At 37.0% G+C, this 20066-nt stretch overlaps 1 protein-coding gene across 9 annotated transcripts in view; it reads right to left on the bottom strand.

The window, feature by feature from the left end:
- Positions 1-20066, bottom strand: part of ATF7IP (activating transcription factor 7 interacting protein) — a 111453-nt gene that overhangs the window by 78275 nt on the left and 13112 nt on the right. For 5 of the 9 annotated variants that reach the window (XR_009959822.1, XM_062586762.1, XM_062586775.1 and 2 more), the window contains exon 1: positions 15699-15840. The exons of 3 other annotated variants lie outside the window; for them this stretch is intronic. Coding sequence is in view for 5 of the 6 variants with exons in the window: in XM_062586762.1 (XP_062442746.1) it covers positions 15699-15742 (44 nt within the window). In the remaining variant the exon portion in view is untranslated. Of the gene's footprint in view, positions 1-15698; positions 15841-16274; positions 16565-20066 lie in introns of those variants that run through there. One more of the 9 variants, XM_062586797.1, reaches the window with a different exon arrangement.

Genomic DNA, 20066 nt, shown 5'->3' with positions numbered 1-20066 from the left:
CTTATGGATCTAGTTTCATGGTACAGAGTTCTTATGATAATTCTTGTCTTTGAAGGCTGAACAATACATGCACATTGTGCAAGATTACAACAAATAAACAGAATCAAATTTATCTTTAGCTATCTTCCTTTTGGGAAAAGAAAGTAACCTGCCTGGCATCTCCAGTCAGGTATGTAAAAAGTTGATGCAACCAAAACAAGAGTGTGCTTCCAAAATGTAATTTCTTATTTATATGATACAAGCTACACAGGCATCCGTCAGATCTGAGATACGAATTCCAAGTGTGTGACTTCCAGTTCTTTGGTCAACCAACAAGATTAAAGCTTTACTTTGCATCTTCTTCTGGAGTTCCTTCTTTTAGGAACTCCCTTTTTTGATTGTTTACCATTCTGACATGGTGAGATACACCATTCATTCAGTGAACATTGTGGATAAAAACATTGAGAAATACACTAGAAGATGATGCAAGGAGTGCCAAGTTTAACAGATTTTTTTAAAAAAATTCAAGTTGTATTAAGTAGTTTAGATGTAAACAGATAAAGCTGGCAGTTCTAATAGCTTACGGTGAAGTAGGAGTAATGAAAAGAGAGGGTATGTTTCAGCACTTATATGTTTTTGTTCAGCAATAATAAGCTAGCCAAATACGATTTCAAGTAAACACTACTCTATCATTTTTCTGTTTTAAGATACATTGCTAGGCTTAATCTTCCACTACAACTACAAAACTTTGAAATTCCTGTCAAAAAAGTAACACCTTTAATGACAAGAAATCAAATGGAATAATTTAAGGGAGAAATATGAGGAACTGGAAAGCAATATATATATTTTTAATTAAGTTCTTCTCACCTACAAAGTTTGTTGATTAAAAAAAAGCTGCTAAAAGTTTCCATCAATTCAGACTGTGTTTATACACAAAAATTTCAACTGTCACATTCTATTTCCTCATCTTTTTGATCTGAAAAACTTCATTTTAAAAAATGTTCAAAACAATTCAGAAGTTGCATCAAGAAGAAACAGGATTTCAAAATATGTTTGCAATGGGAAATCTTAAAGTCAGGAAAAGAAGAGATGAGGCTGCTGCTAGCAGGGTTTTCTAGAACGAGTCTAAGAGCACACAATACAGCTGAATAAATGTACAGCAGCGAACACAATGCAAGGGTCACAGAGGACAATTAGGACTGATGCAACTAGAAAAAAAAAAGTTATTCTCAGACACCACAAAATATTTGTTTCCAGTTCTCTTAATGTGCTAATCCAGTAACTAATCCAGTGTAATCCTGTATCAAATTCTTTAAACATGTCAAAGATCAGAAAAACTAGAGCTTATCATTAGTCAAATACAAAATGTAATACCAAAATATTTAATATTAGAAGATGTTACCACTGGGAAAGTATCACTTCGCAAAATTAGTTTTGTTGTCAGGTTGTTGCTTCCCATCTCTGAAAAAGGCAGTCTGAAGATTTACCAGAGTCTGAATGGGGAAGAGATTTTTGAATTTTATGAAGAAAACTGTCTTAGACATCCTTCCCCAAACACACTCACTTTGCTGCTGCTGTAAGCACTCGCTGTATTCATCTGTGGCCAAGACAGAACACCCACAGTTGCTAAGTAACATCTCTTAGCTTCATCTCAATTTTGGCATTTGCCATTTGGGAATATTCAATGGAACCTTCAATGGCTCTTGTAGTAACCTAACCTTTTTTAACTCTCTCTTTTTCTGAAGAGCTGTAATGCACTGACTGAATAGCATCACATACCAAGTGAAAAAACAAGCTTCTCCCAACTATTTTATGAAATGTGATGCAATAGAACTTTCAAGGACCAGTCAACAGTTTTTTCTTTAAAAGCACAGATCAGCCTACAGATCTGTTTTGATAAATTACTCTAAGTTACTCTGTTTTGATAAACTTCTACCAAAACGATTTGTCTCCCGAGTCTATGCACTATGCCACCAAAAATTAGAGTTAGCAAAATACTAGAAAAAGTGGTGGGAGGAGTGAGAAGTGGGAAGAGACATTTTCACCTCCTGTACTTTTCTAAATACTTGTGTTTCTTCCTCAGATGAAACATCTGAGTGTTTGCATGTGCTAAGAAATAACTATGACAGTGTGACAGAAATCCCACTGAGAATTTCAACCACTGCTCTACCTTTTCTCCTTTCAAGACAGCAAGGACAGAAAGGAGAAGACTTTAACAGTAATAACAATAATGAAAATTTCAAACTACAGCACAGTTGCTTATACTCCTTGAAGCATATTATCTGGATGTGGTGAGTGACTGCCCGCATGGAATGTACTGAACAGGGGGAGGGAACACCCACAGCCTCCCTCCCCTTCCGCACCTCCCCCCTCCCCCCAAAAAAATCCACACCCTAAAATCCACCTACTTGACCGAAGGACTGCATTTGCAGAACCATCATCTAACCCAGTGTTGCTTGCTATGAAACAATGCCTTACAGGATAGTAGCCTGCACCTCCCCACACACATGGTGGTTCTGCATGCTTCAAATAAAGAGATATTCTGCAAAAGAAGAAGCAAGTCTTCCAGACCTCTATAAGCATGAGCACAGCTATGCAGCTCTAGCTTAAATAGTTAACACCATGTTCACACATACTTAGAAATGCATTCTTATAAACTCTCATGACTTTATTAAGCAGCTTTTAAGCATTAAGCAGCATGTCTGATTCTCTTGTAATATGAACTTTACTGTATGCAGTATCATTTCCCTTCAGACTAAGTAAGGATTGGGGAAGCATGAAAGGAAAGGATGAAATTGCAATAATTACACCCCTCGTTCGAAGAGCTGACCCTAAATATAGTTATACTTTTATGAAATACTAAATAAATAGAATCAAGCGTGCACTTCAGGCTACAGCTCTTCAATTCATAGCCTTAAATTGATCAGGGAGAAAAAGCAAGTGCTCATCTAACTGTTCAAAATGGGAGATGATAAACCCGACTATGTTACACATGCACCCCAAGGGCACAGGATAACAAAATACTGATCTAATAGTAATCTAGCTATTATGTTTTCTCATCTTCCAATATGAATTTTGATAAAAAGAGGTTGGCTAGCAAGTTTTATATTCAACTACCAGAAATAAAGAGTCCTAGAAGATTTCAAAGCGGTATCAGATTGCCAAGGGAAACTGTTCACAGAAAGAGAGTTTCCACCTTTCTTTCTTATGTAAGTCAATCTAGTAGAGGGTTTCTTGCTCTACAGAAGAATTTTTGGGGGATTTTCAGTCAGATTACACAGCAAGAGAGAAACTGAGAATGAACTGAGAAGTTTGCATGTACAGTAACTGTATAACCTATTCTAGGTCTACTATGACCTTCCTTTTTGTCTCAGGATCTTCTGTAGAGGCATATATCAACTGTATCTCCAAGGAAAGAGATGTTGTAAAGCCACACATTTCTGAATATCCCTAAAAAAAATATGAGCCTATCATCTTGTGGCAAAACTCAGAAATAGTTACTTCATGAAAGGAGGACGTGGTTCTCCCCTTTCTATGAACATAAACATTGTTGTTTTGCTGTCAGGACTTGCCTGGCAAATTGCCTGGCACACCAGTTAGAGAGCCCCGAACTTTTCCTGGGCATCTTCACAAAGAAAAAGTATTCTATGAGTTTAAAAGATGATCTGACCAGATTCCCCAGCTTCAGCTAGAAGTAACGTCCCCACATGCCTGATCTTTTCACCCATTTCACAAGAGAGGGTCTGCTGGGATGCTTATGACTGACATATTCAAGCACTGCTTCCCATCTAGGTACAATCTGACTTTAAAAACGTTTTGTATCATCCAGCTGCAAGAGTAAGTCCCAGAGATCTGAAGAATAGTTTTGGCAACAGGTCTTTGATAAAAAGCTTCACTTCAAATAGTCATTCTTGTAAGTTCTTATCAGCTTAGGTATTTTGGAAGAGTGTAGATTTCTCTGATCAGTAAACTAAAATATTATGGATGTAAAAATCTCTGGATTTCAAAGACATTCCTTCTCTCTAAGCAAGAAAGAATCTATCTTTCTGGAACCTCAATATTCTATAGATAGGTCCTTGAAGAGGAAACAGGAAAAAAGAAAATTACATGCAAAGTATCCTCCTGACTTTCCTTTTGTACATCGTACGCTCTAAGCAGTCTCAGTCCATATGTCCTTCAAAGAGACAACCACAAAATAAAGAGTGCAAAGATGTTCTACCAGATAAATGAAGACCTGCAGTTTTCACCTGAAAGGATCACAGACTTCAAAGGAGATTTAGGCCTACTTATACTTCCTGAAGTATTTCTTACGTGTTGACTTCGGAGGATCTTCACTAATGATCCCAATGAGGCTTGCAATTATACAAGATGTGCAAGAAATACTCTGAAAAATAATTCTTGTCTTTTAACCTCTGATTCAGTATGATTATTTTCAATTATTTTCCTGAAGAATTCTTTCCAAACAAGACTATCAGTCTCAGTTTGCAGTAAGTCAAAATGTCAACTGTGCACGAAGCCAACAATGAACTCAAACAAAAGGAGCAAGTCAGCATCTTTTAATTGGTGCAGCAACAGGTGATACTGCAATCTACAAAGCAAAACTCTGTAGGATGTAATAACAGAAATGGCAAACCTACCAAGCATGAAGGCATGCAGCTGTCAAGCATTCCGTGCCGCTTCTCCTTACCAATATTCTAGATCTTTAAACATTCTAGAATCTATCTTAAAAGACAAAGAATATAGGAATTGACACTCCCCTCTATGGTAACACTGAGAAAAAGAACTGAACAGTTGCACTTTATTTACTGGCTATCTTTATTCGCTGCTGGCAAGACATTAAAAGTAAGAGGGATGGCAAAGAATGTTTGTGCAGACAAATGATCGCATACCCCAAAATGTTTAGCAGGGCTGGTAAGATCATAGTCTGGACTAGAGAAATAAATCTAGAGATATGATCCTCTTTAGACCTATGCTGCTCAGAGAAGGTGGGTTCAGAGTCCCACCTCCACTGACCTGGTTGCCTCCATACAGGGAAAGGAGGTGGCGTGCTCTGATGGAAATAAACACAAAGCTTTTCTTTCAGCAATAAGGTTTTTTTTTGGTTGCTACTGTAGATCTTCAAAAACAAAAACCCAAGAGATTAATTACAAATTCATGAAGTACTGTGACCCTGCATGAAAGATCAAGCTAGCATTCAGAGTAGCATACAGTACCAAAAGAGGAGCTGCCAGTTGAGGCTGACTTATCTATCATTTGGCACTGATTTTGCCAGAATGGCCCATAAAATGTTTCGAGTCTCAACCTAAAAATAATGTTTCTGCTATAATGATGCTGGCAACACTTTCAGTAGTGGAGATCTACAAGACTTTTGCAAATTGTTTCCTAGAAAGCTCAAAACAACTTTACAATATCATCCCTAACTCTTTTTTTTTTTTTTTTTTTTGGGGGGGGGTGGTGGGAGGGGGGCGGAAAAGAATGGGGCAGGGGGAGTTGAAGCAACAATCCAGAAGCAGCAGCATCACAAACAAAAGTGTAAGAAGAATTGATGCATCTATTTTGTGTGTCTTAAAAGGCTTGTCTTCTTAAACTCCATATAAAACTATATAGAGAAAAAGGCACTTTGCATAGAGACAGAGTGATCACCTATAGTAAATTTCCATCTTTTTTTCCCTAGAAAGATTCCCAAGTACCACCCAGAAAGATGCCAGAAGTAGGCAGTGTGAATAATACTCAAAAACATTGCCATTGACAGGTAATAAAAAAGCCTCATCGGAAGGCTCTCTTGAACTCTGAAGATTTAATCTTAACTGCAATAGCTCAGCCAAGAAGAATGCCAAACATGGAAAGTAGACAGAAACTCTCCAAAGAAATAAATAGGCAGGTTCAGTAAATGAAAACCTCTATGCAACTAAGCATGAACTGTAAACAAGGTACTTTATTTGTAATTTAGAACTCTAGCTCTGTATTTACCAACCACTAAAAAAAAGGCACAGAAGATCCAGCCTATTGTATTGAGGGAAAGAGTGTACTTTGAATTAAGAATTCTAAATTGTAGCCCAATTTTGAAATTCTGAAAACAGGAGATCACATGGTCTTCTCACATCTACAGAGAATCTTTTTTCCTCCTGATGCTAAAGCTTTCTGATTTATCCTGAATCAAGTTCCTACACAAGCTGGCTTTTGACTGCTGAACCAGCAAGCCACAATACTTTCTTTCTCTAAGGACAGAATTACAGATTCACCTTATCCTAAGTCCTCAAGGGGCAAATTTCTCCTTCAACAACTGCGGACATCAATACATGTCATCTTACTCATCTCCTCATGCGCTGGCACATGCCATAGCTGAGCTGTTTCCCGATCATTGTGCAGACAGTAACTCCAGATTCTCTACATGATTCTGCATGTGATAATCCCTCTCATAAAGTTTGCATTTGTAATGATAAACAGGTCAGGTCAGTTTATGTACCCAAAAGGTCAGGAATTAACTTGGTCATATTTGCTTGTCACCTGAACTGTTCAGAGACCATCTCAGGGAATAATTTCTCTAAGTAAGATGCTGAAGAACTGTTAATAGAAATAACTGAACTAGACAATTTCCTGAGGTTCCTTCTAACTTGACTAACTTCTAACTTGAATATTCCTTGAAAGTTGTCACTAACATCTTGAAATATCTTGTACAGTCCCAATGAAGACTGTTTGCAAACAAAACTACCGATTCATGAGGGGGTAGAAAAAAAATGTGTTTCTTTAGAGACAACAAGCATTCTTATTAGTTTTATTTTCTCCTCTATAATAAGGCAAACTGCTGCAAAACTTCTATCAATATTCAAGATTTTGAATATTTCAAAGGGAAATTGATTTTCAAGGGAAGCATCAGAAGTTCTTTTTTCCTCTACTCGTGAAAAACACAGTAACAAAGCATCCCATCTCATCTAGCTATGATATTTTGTTTCTGGAAAAGGCTTCAGTAAGGAAGCCATCTAAAAGAATGACATGAAGATATTAAACAACAATACTAGCATCATAATGGCAATGAATGGATGTCAAATTGCATTGACTATCACTACAGAAGTATTGGTAAAAAAAAAAAAGATTCATTTCTAGAACTAAGCCCAGGCTAAAGGTTTAATTTTTCCTTCTGTTTTAGCAGATGCTGAATTAGTAATTCACTCTAGTATTGATCCAACGAAAGTGGTTACAATAATAAAAGTGTCTACAACAGTAGAAGTCCTGGATAATTCTTAATTTATTTTTTAAATTCTTCATTCTATTTGTAAGCTAGTCTAGTAATAGGTCTTCTTTCTATATCACCAGTCACATATAGTATCATCCTTACACACAGAGAAAGAATGTGATTTTGAGTGACCCCTATAGTTATAATACCCAGAAATCTTTCAGTTTTGTCTAGATGAAGCCTTCATCCCATGCTGGAGTTTTTCCCATACAATAAGAATGACAGGAAACAAGAATTTACCTCAAGTCAAGTAGCCAAGACCCCAAGGTCAAGTAGTATGTTCTTCTGCAGAATTTCTGTATCTCTTTTTTATTTTAATTGAATATTTATGGGGGGGGGCACTGTTCTGCCAAATAACTTTCTGGAAATATATCAAAACTGGCAGGCTACTATACTCCCTGATGGACAGTATTAGGATATTCTCTCCAAAATGCTACTGAGAGAAACAGCTTTTAATTAGCATCTTTTAGCAGAAGTCTCACATTAGTGACCAAAAACTGCTTCCTCTGCTATTCTCAGCGAGTTTGTCAATTAGAACCTTAATGAATTTTCTCATTCTCCATTTCAGAGTAGTTACAAAAAGGAATAATCCAGTGGCTGTACTTTTTGCTAAAGCTGCATGTTTTTTGATTCATAGTGAGACACAAGTTTAATACTACCTGATTCTCCTTATGCAGGGCAAAATTTGAGACAGGATTTCCCCAACTGGCAAAACTTTGTATTTATTCTTTAGAGTTTAAGCATGTTTGATATGCTGACTTCAAAAGGGGCACTTAAGACACCTTTGTTTTGTTTAGTGGGGATCTTTTGTTATGATCAGACTGTGTTGAGTCTATAGAGTACTGGATTCTAAAATGAAGAGATCCAAGAAGTGCTGAAATGCAGTGGGGCTGACGCTGCTGGCACGAAGCAGCTCTGGTTCACTTTGAAACTGGGCAAGCAAGACGAAGGGTGAGGAGGACAAGTGAGCACTGAGCTTGAGAGCCTATTCCTTTGCCTCAGAATACTGTTGGTAACACCTTATTGCCACAATAACCACAGGAAAAGAGTGGAGGAGCTCTGAGTTCAGATTTTGAGCCAGGATTCTTTCAACCTTTTCCTTCAAGAAGTGATTTAGAGACATGCTGGCAGCCCCTCAGTTGGAAAACATCCTTCATTTAGAAGTGACCCTTCCTTACCTGGATCTGAACAAATCTGTAAAAATGCACCCAACTTTGGGTGAGGAAGGTGCCACCAAAAACTGAAACACTGGATAAGATGGGGTAAAATTAGACACTCTCTCATGAGCAGAGAAAATCAGCTTCTTTTTGTCTGAGGCAGTATCTCATGATTCTTTCCACATCACTTACCATGCATGTCCTTACTTTGGTCACCCTAGAAGATATCCTTGAATCTAACCTTGAAGACGACCTGAAACATGTTGGTCTTAGGTATCAAGAAACAGATGAGTGTCATCCATATCTCTGCTTTGAAGTCATAAGCAGATGCTCAGAATTCTGCACAGAGGTTATAAGGGCCTCCAATGCTAAGAACTGAATTCTAGAAATAATAGAATGTTCAGCACCAAGTGGTAATCTGGAAATGGAAGTATCATATTCCTGAGACTTCCTGTATTCTAAAAGTCTTGATTCTCAGAGAATCAGGCTAGGCATAGAGGCAGTCTCACCAAAAAGAAAGCCAGAATGCTTAGATTCTGACAGGATCTGTAGATGTGCTTCACCTTGCAATGCAAATGTTCTTCTTTGGCTTTGCCTTTTTTAGCTTCTTTGGGGAAGAAACTTCCACAAGAAAGGCTTTAATTTCTCACAGAAGATGATCCATAATACTGCTAAGTGCATAATCTTTGAGGTTATCCAGGCATTTGAGTGAAGGTGAGATAAAGCAGAAAGTATACATATTGAATCTAGCTTTAAGCAGAGTCATATACTTTCTTAGTCAGTCATTCTGAGAGGGCTTAAAAAGAATCAGACTAGATTCAGGCATAGTGAAGGCCAAAGGCCCAGAGATTCCAAAGCCTCTATACGTCAAGAGCAAAACATCACTAGCAAAGATGCACCAGGCTATAACAGCATTCAAGTACTAAAGTGAAAAAGGAGAAAGCAAAACAAAAAGATTTTGGGACAAGAATCCAGCAACATCAGATTCTCTATACCATGCTGGGCAGCTGAGATTTCAGGGTAAGGCGCATGCTTACCCTGAAAGGTATAGTCCTACCTATTTGCTGGCAGGACTATATATGTATTCCTGTGGATATGGCTTTGGACATAAAAAAAAAAAAAAAGTCAAATGACTATTCCTCACAATCACGTACACTTGTGGGCTCAGGGGGGAAGGGAGGGAAAAAACAAACTTGTGATTGCTGCAATCCTCCTTTCCCACCCAGTGGGTTGGTGTGGGCTGCAATGTCATCTTCCCTCAGGATTTGTCATTATCTTTATCACAAGATACTATGACCTGGAGTAATAGTATCCTGAAGATGATTTGGTTTCCATTTTAATTCTGCTAATAATTGTCATTTTAGCCCTGGTCAACTAACTGCATCTTCTGTCTCAGTTTTTCTTCATGTGAAAAGTGAGACACAGATGTTTTATTTTATTTTTCTGTAAATTCCACTGCCAAAAAAAACCCCAAAAAACAAACAAACTCCAGGAATTATAACAATTAAAATGAACTAGAAGAGTCTTGCTGCTTCTTCCCAGTAGAATATATTTCTTTAGAAAAGCAACCTCAACATCAGCTAGTCAGAATGTACAGCTAAAGGTCTCAGTAACACAGTAAGTAAATACAAAAGCAAATAAATCTATACTGAAAAGACAGCTTTTATCTAGCTTATGCTCTAAAATAAGCTAATGCATTTTATGTTCGCAGTGCATATGGAAGCTCTAGAACATACTTCATGATCCTTAAAAATCAACACTTTGCATCAAAATGAAAAAAAAAAGAGGGAAAGTTTTTCAATATATCTGTAAACTTTTTAACAATTTTGGACAAAAATCTCTAAAACGCTTTTTTGTGAAATTACGTGTTATTATTTGAAAGCAAAATTAAGGTCAGATGACTGTCTCAGCTATGAACTGTTACAATCTGGCATGATTTTCTTTGAAAGTTAACACCAATTCTGAATGTCGTAAGTTTAATCCTTGACCTTAGAACAACTATAATACAGTGCAGGACACATTTTATCACGTATGAGACTTCTCCATTATTTAAGAACTTTATACATAAACTGAATTGATTTTGAAGAGTGAAAGCAGTCATTAATGAAGGTATTGCTTCTAAGGAAAAAAAAAAAAATCATGAACTGATGGGTTCTTTCCAAATACCACTGTATACGCAATCTTTTTTCACAAGGATATTGGGGGAAAAAAAAAAGTGGGAAAACATGACCAAACGCCCTGAATAACCAAAGTAAGAATATGACCAAGTACCCTGAATAACCAAAGCAAGAAGATCTATTTCACTGCTTTATCCTTCTTGCAGAAAATCAGAATATTTCTTATAAGAATCTAGCTTTAGAAGATACCAGCCATGAAGAAGTTTTAAACAACACTACTTCAATTCATTGGCTATCCCCAATCATTCCAATTTATGAGAGCAGAGAACACAGTTCATAGAGTAAATAATATATTTTGATGGGGTTTACTTGTTCTCCGTGACATGAACATGTCCATCTTAGTTAAGCAAAGTACATGACAATGCTTTGCCTGAAGAGCTCTGAAATGCTTGGACTTTCTACCTTTAAAGACAACAGGATACAGAGATAGAAGCTACAGTAAGCCATAGTAAGTGTACAAGCTTAAAGAAGAGCTTACAAACACACCAAATGAGACTCAGCAGCCTAACCATAGGCAATTAGTGCCATATCTGACGCTCTGGAACACACATGAAGCTGGCAGATTTAACACAAGACCTACAGGAGACCTGTGCCCTTCTGAAATTGCAGTTGAGATCCAGTAGCCATACCTTATGGCATCCAAAATGGCTCTAAATGACCCCATCTAAGAAGCAAATCTTATCTTCAAGATAAACAACATATTATATTCAGACAGACAGTAACTGATGTTAAATTCAAGAAATATAGGAAACTCGTAACTCATGGCAAATATTCAAAAAAACTACTGACAAGCCAAAGGAATTTGTTTGGCTGCTGTAAAGGAAGATCCCCTGGGTACAAATAATAATAATAATAAAAATCTAATAAAACTAGTGTTTTGTAGTATGCTTAAAAAAAAAAAAGTAGTCTGTTTTGGAGGGTTTTGATGCCTTAAAAGTAATCTGTAGCCCAATTCAAAATTATCCTTGTGATTCACCCAAAAGGCACAAAACACATGAACTGTGCTAACTAGGTACCAGTTATGAAGTCCACAAATACTTCACATTGTACATATAGGAAAACCTTAAAAGGAGGGAGGGGGAAGGGAAGAGGGAAGATGAACAATTTCTCAACAAATCAATGTTATTTTCAGACTCTGACTCAAGTAAGCCTGGTTCACTTTTGAAGGAAGGTAACTGAAATTTGAAATGCGAGTCTCATAGGAAAGCTTCATATTATGTGAACGAGAAACAACGGATTTTGTATTAAATTATCTTGAAGGCATCAAGAGCCCCTACCTTTCCAGAACAGAGTTAAAGGAACCTCATGATGCTTCTGAGTAAGAACAAACCAAGAACTCACTTCTCCACCTGCTGACTATGCTTGAGAAACTACTTATCTGAAATACTACGCTTCTAGCTCCAAGAATCTAATGTTTGTTTGGATTATTGATCGCCAGGTTTTGAATATTGATTGCCAGGTAAAAAGTGATTTGATGCAAAATAATGAAAATGATTCATGAAAAATTTGCTTGACAGGTTGCAGAAGACAAGCTTCTCCTTTACTACTTCTATAAAATACAGGAAATTTTCACATTCTGACAAACGTCTAATCTACTCTTGATTCCGAAACAGCAAGGCTCTGAAATCTAGCTACAGATTACTCTCAACTTACAAATGCTTTATATCTAACCTTTTCATCTCTATAACTTTGGATCTGAGCTATACTGTAAATCAAGAAGCAATTCTTTGAGCAACCTAGCTTTGAGCTTAGAAATTTATTTACTTGGTTTTGTGTCCACTTGAACCTTTTCATTATCAGAACTAGTATCCACCACTAACAAAAGTTCAGTGAAATGTCTTGAAGTTATATTAAGACAAGGCCATCATACATTTGCACCCAAGTGTTTCACTACTCATATGGCACAGTATAATACAAAAAAGGTCTGGGAAGTAGATATTGCCTTCTTATGTATCTGACCTTTGGTGTTAGGAGCGTCCTGTAATTTTAGAATTATGTCCGGTTATTGTGTCTTTGGACAGAATTAGTCTAGTTCTGCTAAAACTTCAAAGCACTAAATAAGCAAGCAGCACCATTTCTCAATATTAATTGGTCTGCCTCATGCTTCCCATCACTTCTCCTGTTTCTGTGGACTAGGAAGGCTATTTTACTAGTCATTTTCACTTTTTAAATGAATTTACATAGTTGAAATACCTCTTTATCCTATATCCCTGGTCTCTTTATATCCTAATCATCTCTTTTGTAAGCAAAAAAAGAATTTATTCCTTCTTAAGACATGAGACCAGGCTGCATAAGCAAAAACATAATGAGCAGCTCAAGGGAAGTGGTTATTCCTTGCCTGGCACCTGAGAGAATACATCAGAAATATGGCATCTACTTTTCAGCCCCCTAATACAACAGAGATATTAAATGGAGCGAGTCCAGTCGGAGGCCACCAAAATGACCGCACCAATGTGATGCATGAGGTGAGATTAGGGAGCTGAGTTTGCACATCATGAAGCAAGGATGGCTAAAGGAAGAGAACTAATTGTTATCTTCAACTATCTAACTAGAAGAGAGAAGCAGACTCTGAGATGTACAGCAAACTGACAAAAGAAAGTAGATACAGCTTTTAGCAACAGAAATTCCAGACAGATACAAGTTCTTTGTAATAAGGGTGGTCAAACACTGCAGCAGATCATCCAGAGAGGCTGTAGAACCTGTATCCTTGGAGATTTTCAGATCTCAACTTGACAAGCCCCTCAGCAACCTTGATCTAATTTTGAAGTTATCCTCTTCTGAGCAAGCGGTATGACTCTGACTTCCAGAGATCCCTTCGATCCTGAATTATTTTATGATTTTATGTTCTTCAGCCCAAGCCTTTTCTGTGTCTTGACAGCATACCCTAATTCTTCAATATTTTTTAAAAGATTTTGTGGACAACAAGAAAGTAACTCGTATTGATTAAGCTTCTGTACAGGGTACAGCTCCCTGTTAAGCAGATATATTCTGTAATAGCTGTTTCTAAATGTACAGCTTCAGATTTTGCTATAATAGACTGTCTGAGTTTGTCCCACTGATGACTATGCAAGAGAATCAATGATTTTGCTTTTCTACATCTTTTCACCAGCTGCAAATTACTGGAAGTAACCTCTTTACAGGACAAGTTATGAAGAAACTTGACTTGAAAAAAAATGTATCTTCCAGTGATAGTGTTCCTCTTCACTAACAGGCTTTAGAAGTCAAACAATTTAGTGCTTTTACTTACAGCTAAAAAAAAAAACCCCAAAACACACATGTCAATCAAGGCACAAGCGTCTAGACATACTGGTTATTTACAAGATGTGTTCTAAACCCCTCCCCCCCTCCTTTTTTTTTTTTTTTTTTTTTTTTACAGTTCTGTTTTCCATTAGAACATCTCAACATTAATGAAGAAATGACCAAGGAATTCATAAATGCATAAAGAATATTAGTATAACTATTTTTCTAAGGGCTGATGTTAGGCTAAAGAACTATTTAGGTCATCCTGCTTGACCTTTTCTGAATAGCAGTCTTCTGAATCTTCTAGAATTTCCATTGTATTCTGAGAGTTATGGAATAAAAAAATCTCAAGAGAAGAGGCTGATAATATTTTCTTTTTTTTTTTTTTTAAAAAAAAAGAACTCTTGAATGCAGATAACACAGACTAGCTTATAGCTTCTGTTTAGAAATGTATATCATGTTTAGTATCTTCCTTGTTACTTACAGCTCCTACGTACTTAAAATCACCTGAAAAATACTACAAAATATTACCTCACTTCTATATAAAAACTGAATAAGAATACTTATTGTACTCTTCTGCCTGTTCTACTTTACTATGCATTATCATCATTATCACATACATTACTGTTAAGATTCTTTCTCTCTTTATTAAAAATTATCTCACTTTTATTATCCTTTGCTTTATTAGTCGAGCTTCTCTCTCAGGAGCATTTAGTTGATTTAAAATAACTTTTAGTTTTGTCATGTCCTACTCAATGCCTATTTCTCCTCTACATCCTCCACTTTTCAGGAAGGCGGGAGGGGCCCTGAATTGCTTCCTTCACCGTGCAATGAAAGCTAGATGGATTTTAACACAATTTGTTCTTCATGGACAACCTTTATAGCTGTTGAACTGTGATTTCTAATGTAATTGGAGGGCGGGAGGGGGAGGGAAAGGGAGAGGGGCCAGAAATTCCAGATCTATTATTTACCTATTTACTTGCTTTCACACACCCGCTATTTTCACAGCTTTTTAGCCTTGACATGTATGAAACTAAGGTTCTGAACAGCAAAAACAAACTTGTATCTCGCATCAAATTTTAAGTTATCACTAAAAACAGTTATTAAAGGTTTCAGTGTAAATGAGATATACATAATATGCATTTGGCCCAAATTGTTGACACATTGCATTTTATTCTTTGTTATAACATCGCAGAAGCATACCTTTCTGTATTATCATTAAATTCCCTCCTCCTCTGTATCAACCAGTTGTAGTTCACTTTCCTAGCATATCTGCGTCTTTCTCTTGGCCTCAATTCATAGTCAATTTTAGAATTGCTTTAGTATTTTTAGAATTTTTATCACCATCTCATTTTAAGCTCAGATTTGCCTGCTAATTTGTGCCCCTACCTTTTTAGTTTCATTTTCTCTGACTAATCATCTCACTCTTTCTTCACCTGGACCTGCCTGTCTACTGTCATTTCCACATCCCTTTTTTAAGCTGCTGTCTACCTTTAAGTGTTTCTTCCTGTGTTTTCCTTGGCCTGCTCATGTCTCTTCAATTCTTTCTTCTCCCAAGCTCAGATATTTTCAAAATCCAATCATTTCTTTTACCATCAGCCCTTTTCAGTTTCTCATCCTGTCACAACTTTCTGAATTGTAATATGGCAACAATGGAAATACAGTCATGCAGAACTAGCATATCTGCTCAGTGCAGTTCTTTCATACAGGGCATGCATAACCACAATACACTTTATTACTGAACTGGCTGCTTCAGAGTGGCAAATTTTTAACAAAGTGATAAGACAAGTTTATTGCCTTCTGAGATACCATCATAAATATCATATTTTGATCTGCTTCCCTATTTACAAGGATACCTTTTGAAAATTTATATAGACACATTTGTGAATGTGTATTTACGCTAACATATACCTAGGCAACAGTTTAGCATCCAATATTTCAAACAGCTTTGCCATCTCAAGAAGAAGAGAATTTAAACCACAAGCAGGATAAAGACGTTTGTGGTACCGCAAAACCAAAAAATTCACCACTGGTAGATTCACTCCTCTAAAATCTGCATCCTTTCTAGGGGTAAGCTCACAGCAGGGCTATGCCTCCATACGCATCAACTGGTGTCACTACAGAGACAAAATAACACAGCAGCAAAACAGTAGAGGTTTGAACCAAATATAAAAACCCAGCAACATCAAAACCAAAAAGTATATACTGGAATTTCTAGCATTTTTATTAAGTCTTCAGTTTAAAGTAAATAAGCATTTTATAATAATTGCTAGATATGGTCCCTACAACAACAGCTACTCAAAAATAATTACAACAAGAACAAATGACTTTCAAGCTTCCCAGAAAATGCCTCTGATACTTAATTCTAAAACTGAATACAGTAGAGACTCCTGGCATTTTGCCAAGAGGGGGGCTGAGCATGTAAGTGGAAAAATAATCTGAAAGGCCTCTAAAACATTAAGGCAGAAGATGAGTTGCTCCTCTTACCTGCTGAGAACTTGACACATGCAAAATGAACTTCCTCTTCCAAGTAAGCCACTGACATGCAACTTATTTGCATAAGGATCATGAGCTACAAGTAGACTTCCAGGTCAGCCATCTTGACACCAAGATCTTGTTTTGTTTACACAGCAGCATTAAGTATTGTACTTCAGCCAGCCTGAGGTATGCAATTGTACCTTTCAGTTAGTAGCCTACATCTGCTTGTTAAAGTATGCAAATACTCCCTTATCCATACAAAGGAGTAAGTGTGCCAGGAGTATCACTACAGCTCACTGAACACGCATACCACAGCCTCCAAGTGCATGTTGCAACTGAAAGTGTCTACAGTCAGAACTCTTTGTACTGCTTTCTGTGCTGCCAACTATTAGCACTGCAGCAACTATGTGCAGTGAAGTACCTCCCACATAACACACAGTAGTACCAACAAGCATAAATTTATTATTGCACAGCTTAAGACAGCAGATTTTTTTAAAAAAAGAATGCTAAATTCTTCAATATTTTCACATACTAACAATCTAACTACATCTAGGTTCCTTTTACATCTTTTCAAAATCATCAATCCAGTTCTTTCAGTCCAGAAACCAGACTGCTTCTACATTCCATGCAAGGTAAGAGTCCATGACACACATTATTTGTTGCCAAAGCTGAGCCAGACTGCAGTTACAGCTAGCTGGCGCCAGTAAAAATTTACATAAAGGGGGCCTCATTTCATGACAAAATTGCAGCAGGATATTGCTGAGTAAAGCCTTCCCCTCCTCCCCTGCCTAGTTAGACAACTATAGGTTCTAGAATATATAAGTCAGTTATTTGTTTAGTAATAATCCAGATTCATTTCAAAAGTGCTAATTTATTGTTTCTATAAACCATAACTGACATCCCCCTCCCCCAAAAAATCCACTCTGAAGCACATTCTTAGGAAGAATACTAAATACTGCATCATTCAAAATGATTTTAGTAAGCACTCTGTAGCAACTTTAACACTGAATAAATGGATATACTTAATCATCATTTAACTGTTGTTTCCAATATTCCACAGCTTGCAAATAACTAGATACCAGATCCATAGTAAAAACAACCTATTTTTGACTTACTGGTGACAGATAACATGTCAGGCCAATTAAATTAATTTACTCTTTCAACTTCCCATTTATTTCTTCGCTGAGCAGATGGAGCTGTAGGCTTTATCTGTTCAAGCACCTAAAGGATATACTGACAGGTAGAAACAGCAGCTTGGATTTCAACCTCTCTATGACTTCAAATAGTTAACTGCTTAATTCTTGCACCCTTCCTTCCAGTCAAAGTCCAATTAAAATTAGTAAGTGATTTACATTTACAAATGCTTATTGTAAAAGTCACTGTATCTTCTGGAAAAAATACAAGCCAGATTTTGCTTACTATTAAATATGCTTATGAAAAGGATGAATCATTCTCCAATGCCTTTTTCGCTCATTTATTGTTTTATGAGAAACTCTGGGGTATAAAACACCAAGGCAAATAAATATACTGTTTATTAGTAAATATATTTGTGAAACCCTAAATAAAATTGAAGTTGGGCATCACATCTAGCAATGCTGTTGTAGCTGTGACTGTGACATGGCACCATTTAGCAGCACACATGAAGAAAAGGAAAGTGACAGACACAAACGTGCCTGTCGATTCCAGTAGGGCAAAGGCAAAGTCATCTCAGGAGCAGAAAAGCGTACTTTGCACTATTGGTCTCCTCTAGGTCTCTGTACTTTGTTTCTCTTTAGCATCCCTACAGCATCAGGACTACCTGTATGCAAATTATGTGTCCCTTTCCACTATGAGTGTAATTTGCTGTATGTCTGGTTCTAGGTATTTCAGCATAATGCAATTTGCCTATCCATAGTGTCCAAAAGATGCTGAGTTATCTATCTGAAAATGCTTAGTAATCCAAGTTAGTCTTCACTGGTTGTTACAATGCATGCCACAGGGCTGTTGTATCCAAAAGTCTGAAGCAATGTATAAGGTAAAATCAATTATTTTCCCAGAATGACAGTCAGGTTACACCACAACCATGAACTGCACAAGCCATCTGGTGCTGTTCTGCTTTTACTTCATAGAAATCTTGGGATTTGTATTACTTTCAGACAGATTTGTGTATGTTAAGCACTGTGTAAAATGCATCTTTCAGTGATGCTATTATGATCTGCTGAGTGAGTTATCAGACGAACAGCCTCAATGCTTGAAAATAAAGGGCACCAATGCTGCTTTACGAAAGTGAACCAAAACCTCTTGCATCTCCCACATACAAAAAAGAAAATCATTCTACAGCCTTGTGCACATATACCAACATAACAGCAAGGCTCAACACACACAGTAAAACACATACAACAAGAAAAAAAATCATTTACTCGTAGTATTTTCTAGTATGTGTAAAGTCTCAGCTCCAGTCCGCTAAAAGCAATCCAAGCCAGAGCTTGCTACGAGCCCAGAAGATTAGTTCTCCATCTGCTGTGCGCTGCAAGGCACCACCCTGCTTCCAGAACATTCCCAGCAAACACAAGGACACTCCCTCCGTGTTCAGTTCATTTCTACCCCTTCTTGCATCTTGCTGCATGCACAATTAGCTGTGATAAAACTAGTATCAAATATGAAATGTTTTTTATGTAGCAGAAAAACAGTTGGTTCAGTATTCAGAAACACACTAAAGAACACAGTGGGCTGTCTCCGAGGTAAACTGAAGTAAATAGAGGGCTTGTTAAGCCCCAAATCAACTGCAGCAACATCTGTGCGTCACATACAAAACAGACAACTCACGAGAACTAGCACAGTGACCATTTTAGATACTTTGCTTCCAAAATGTGGAATTTTTTAAATGGGAGAATCTAACCTGAGAGAGTAAACAGTGACTTATTCACTTATATTCTCCAGTGATGGCCATTACAAAATAGTGAAATGTCTGCCTTCCTTTCCCACATTTAGTATGCACTCAGTAAAAACACCTGAAAAAGCTTTTACTATTTTGCATTCTCAAAGCTTGTGAACTTGGATAGTGCCTCCAAACACACACACCATATTTTAGTCTAAAAAGTCAGAAATGACCTTAAACAGCAGGTGTTACATCCAAAAATTATAAAGCAAGCAGTGTTCAAAAGAATTTAGCTGTGTGATTTCAGTTGGTACATTTGAAAGACAGTATCTACCAATTTCAAATGTCTCAGTGAATTCATCTCAATAGAAAGGTACGGAAAGACTTGCAACAGACTACTACTTTTCCTAATCACATACAATTTTAGATATGAAAGCATCTGAGAGTATTTGATAGGTAGAAAGTAAAATAAATAAATTCCCACACCTTTGTGTCTAACAGCTGAATGGGGTGAAGTGGTGCTGAGCCTTTCCTAGGTAATACATCTACATCCCCAAAGCCACCCCTCCCCCAACTTAGCCTCTTTTCCAGAGCATGAAACAAAACCAGTTATTCACATACAAGATTAGCCAAAAGTTTGGAATTTCCCTAGATTTCCACACTTTCGTCTTTGAAAAGCACAGTGATGCTCATTTCTGTAATATGGAACTGTCTATCCAGGCACATGCTTATTTTAAACGGTGTGGTTTATTTCAAGACACTTTACAACACAAAACAATAGCAGTAGAAGCAAAGAGTGCAAGAAAAGGGAGGAGGGGGACTGATACCAATGTATCCACTTTTTCTACTGTAGAAAAAGGGTGAAAAAGTTTCTGAAATGAGTAACTTCTAAGCTGCGACAGAGTGAAATATTGTGCTTTTTATTATTATTTTCAAAAGGCAAA

This window comes from Rhea pennata, chromosome 1 (assembly GCF_028389875.1).
Source record: "Rhea pennata isolate bPtePen1 chromosome 1, bPtePen1.pri, whole genome shotgun sequence".
In the NCBI taxonomy this organism is placed as follows: Eukaryota; Metazoa; Chordata; class Aves; order Rheiformes; family Rheidae; genus Rhea; species Rhea pennata.
The sequence above is the reverse complement of the archived record's forward strand: the minus strand, read 5'-3'. Positions and strand labels throughout refer to the sequence as shown.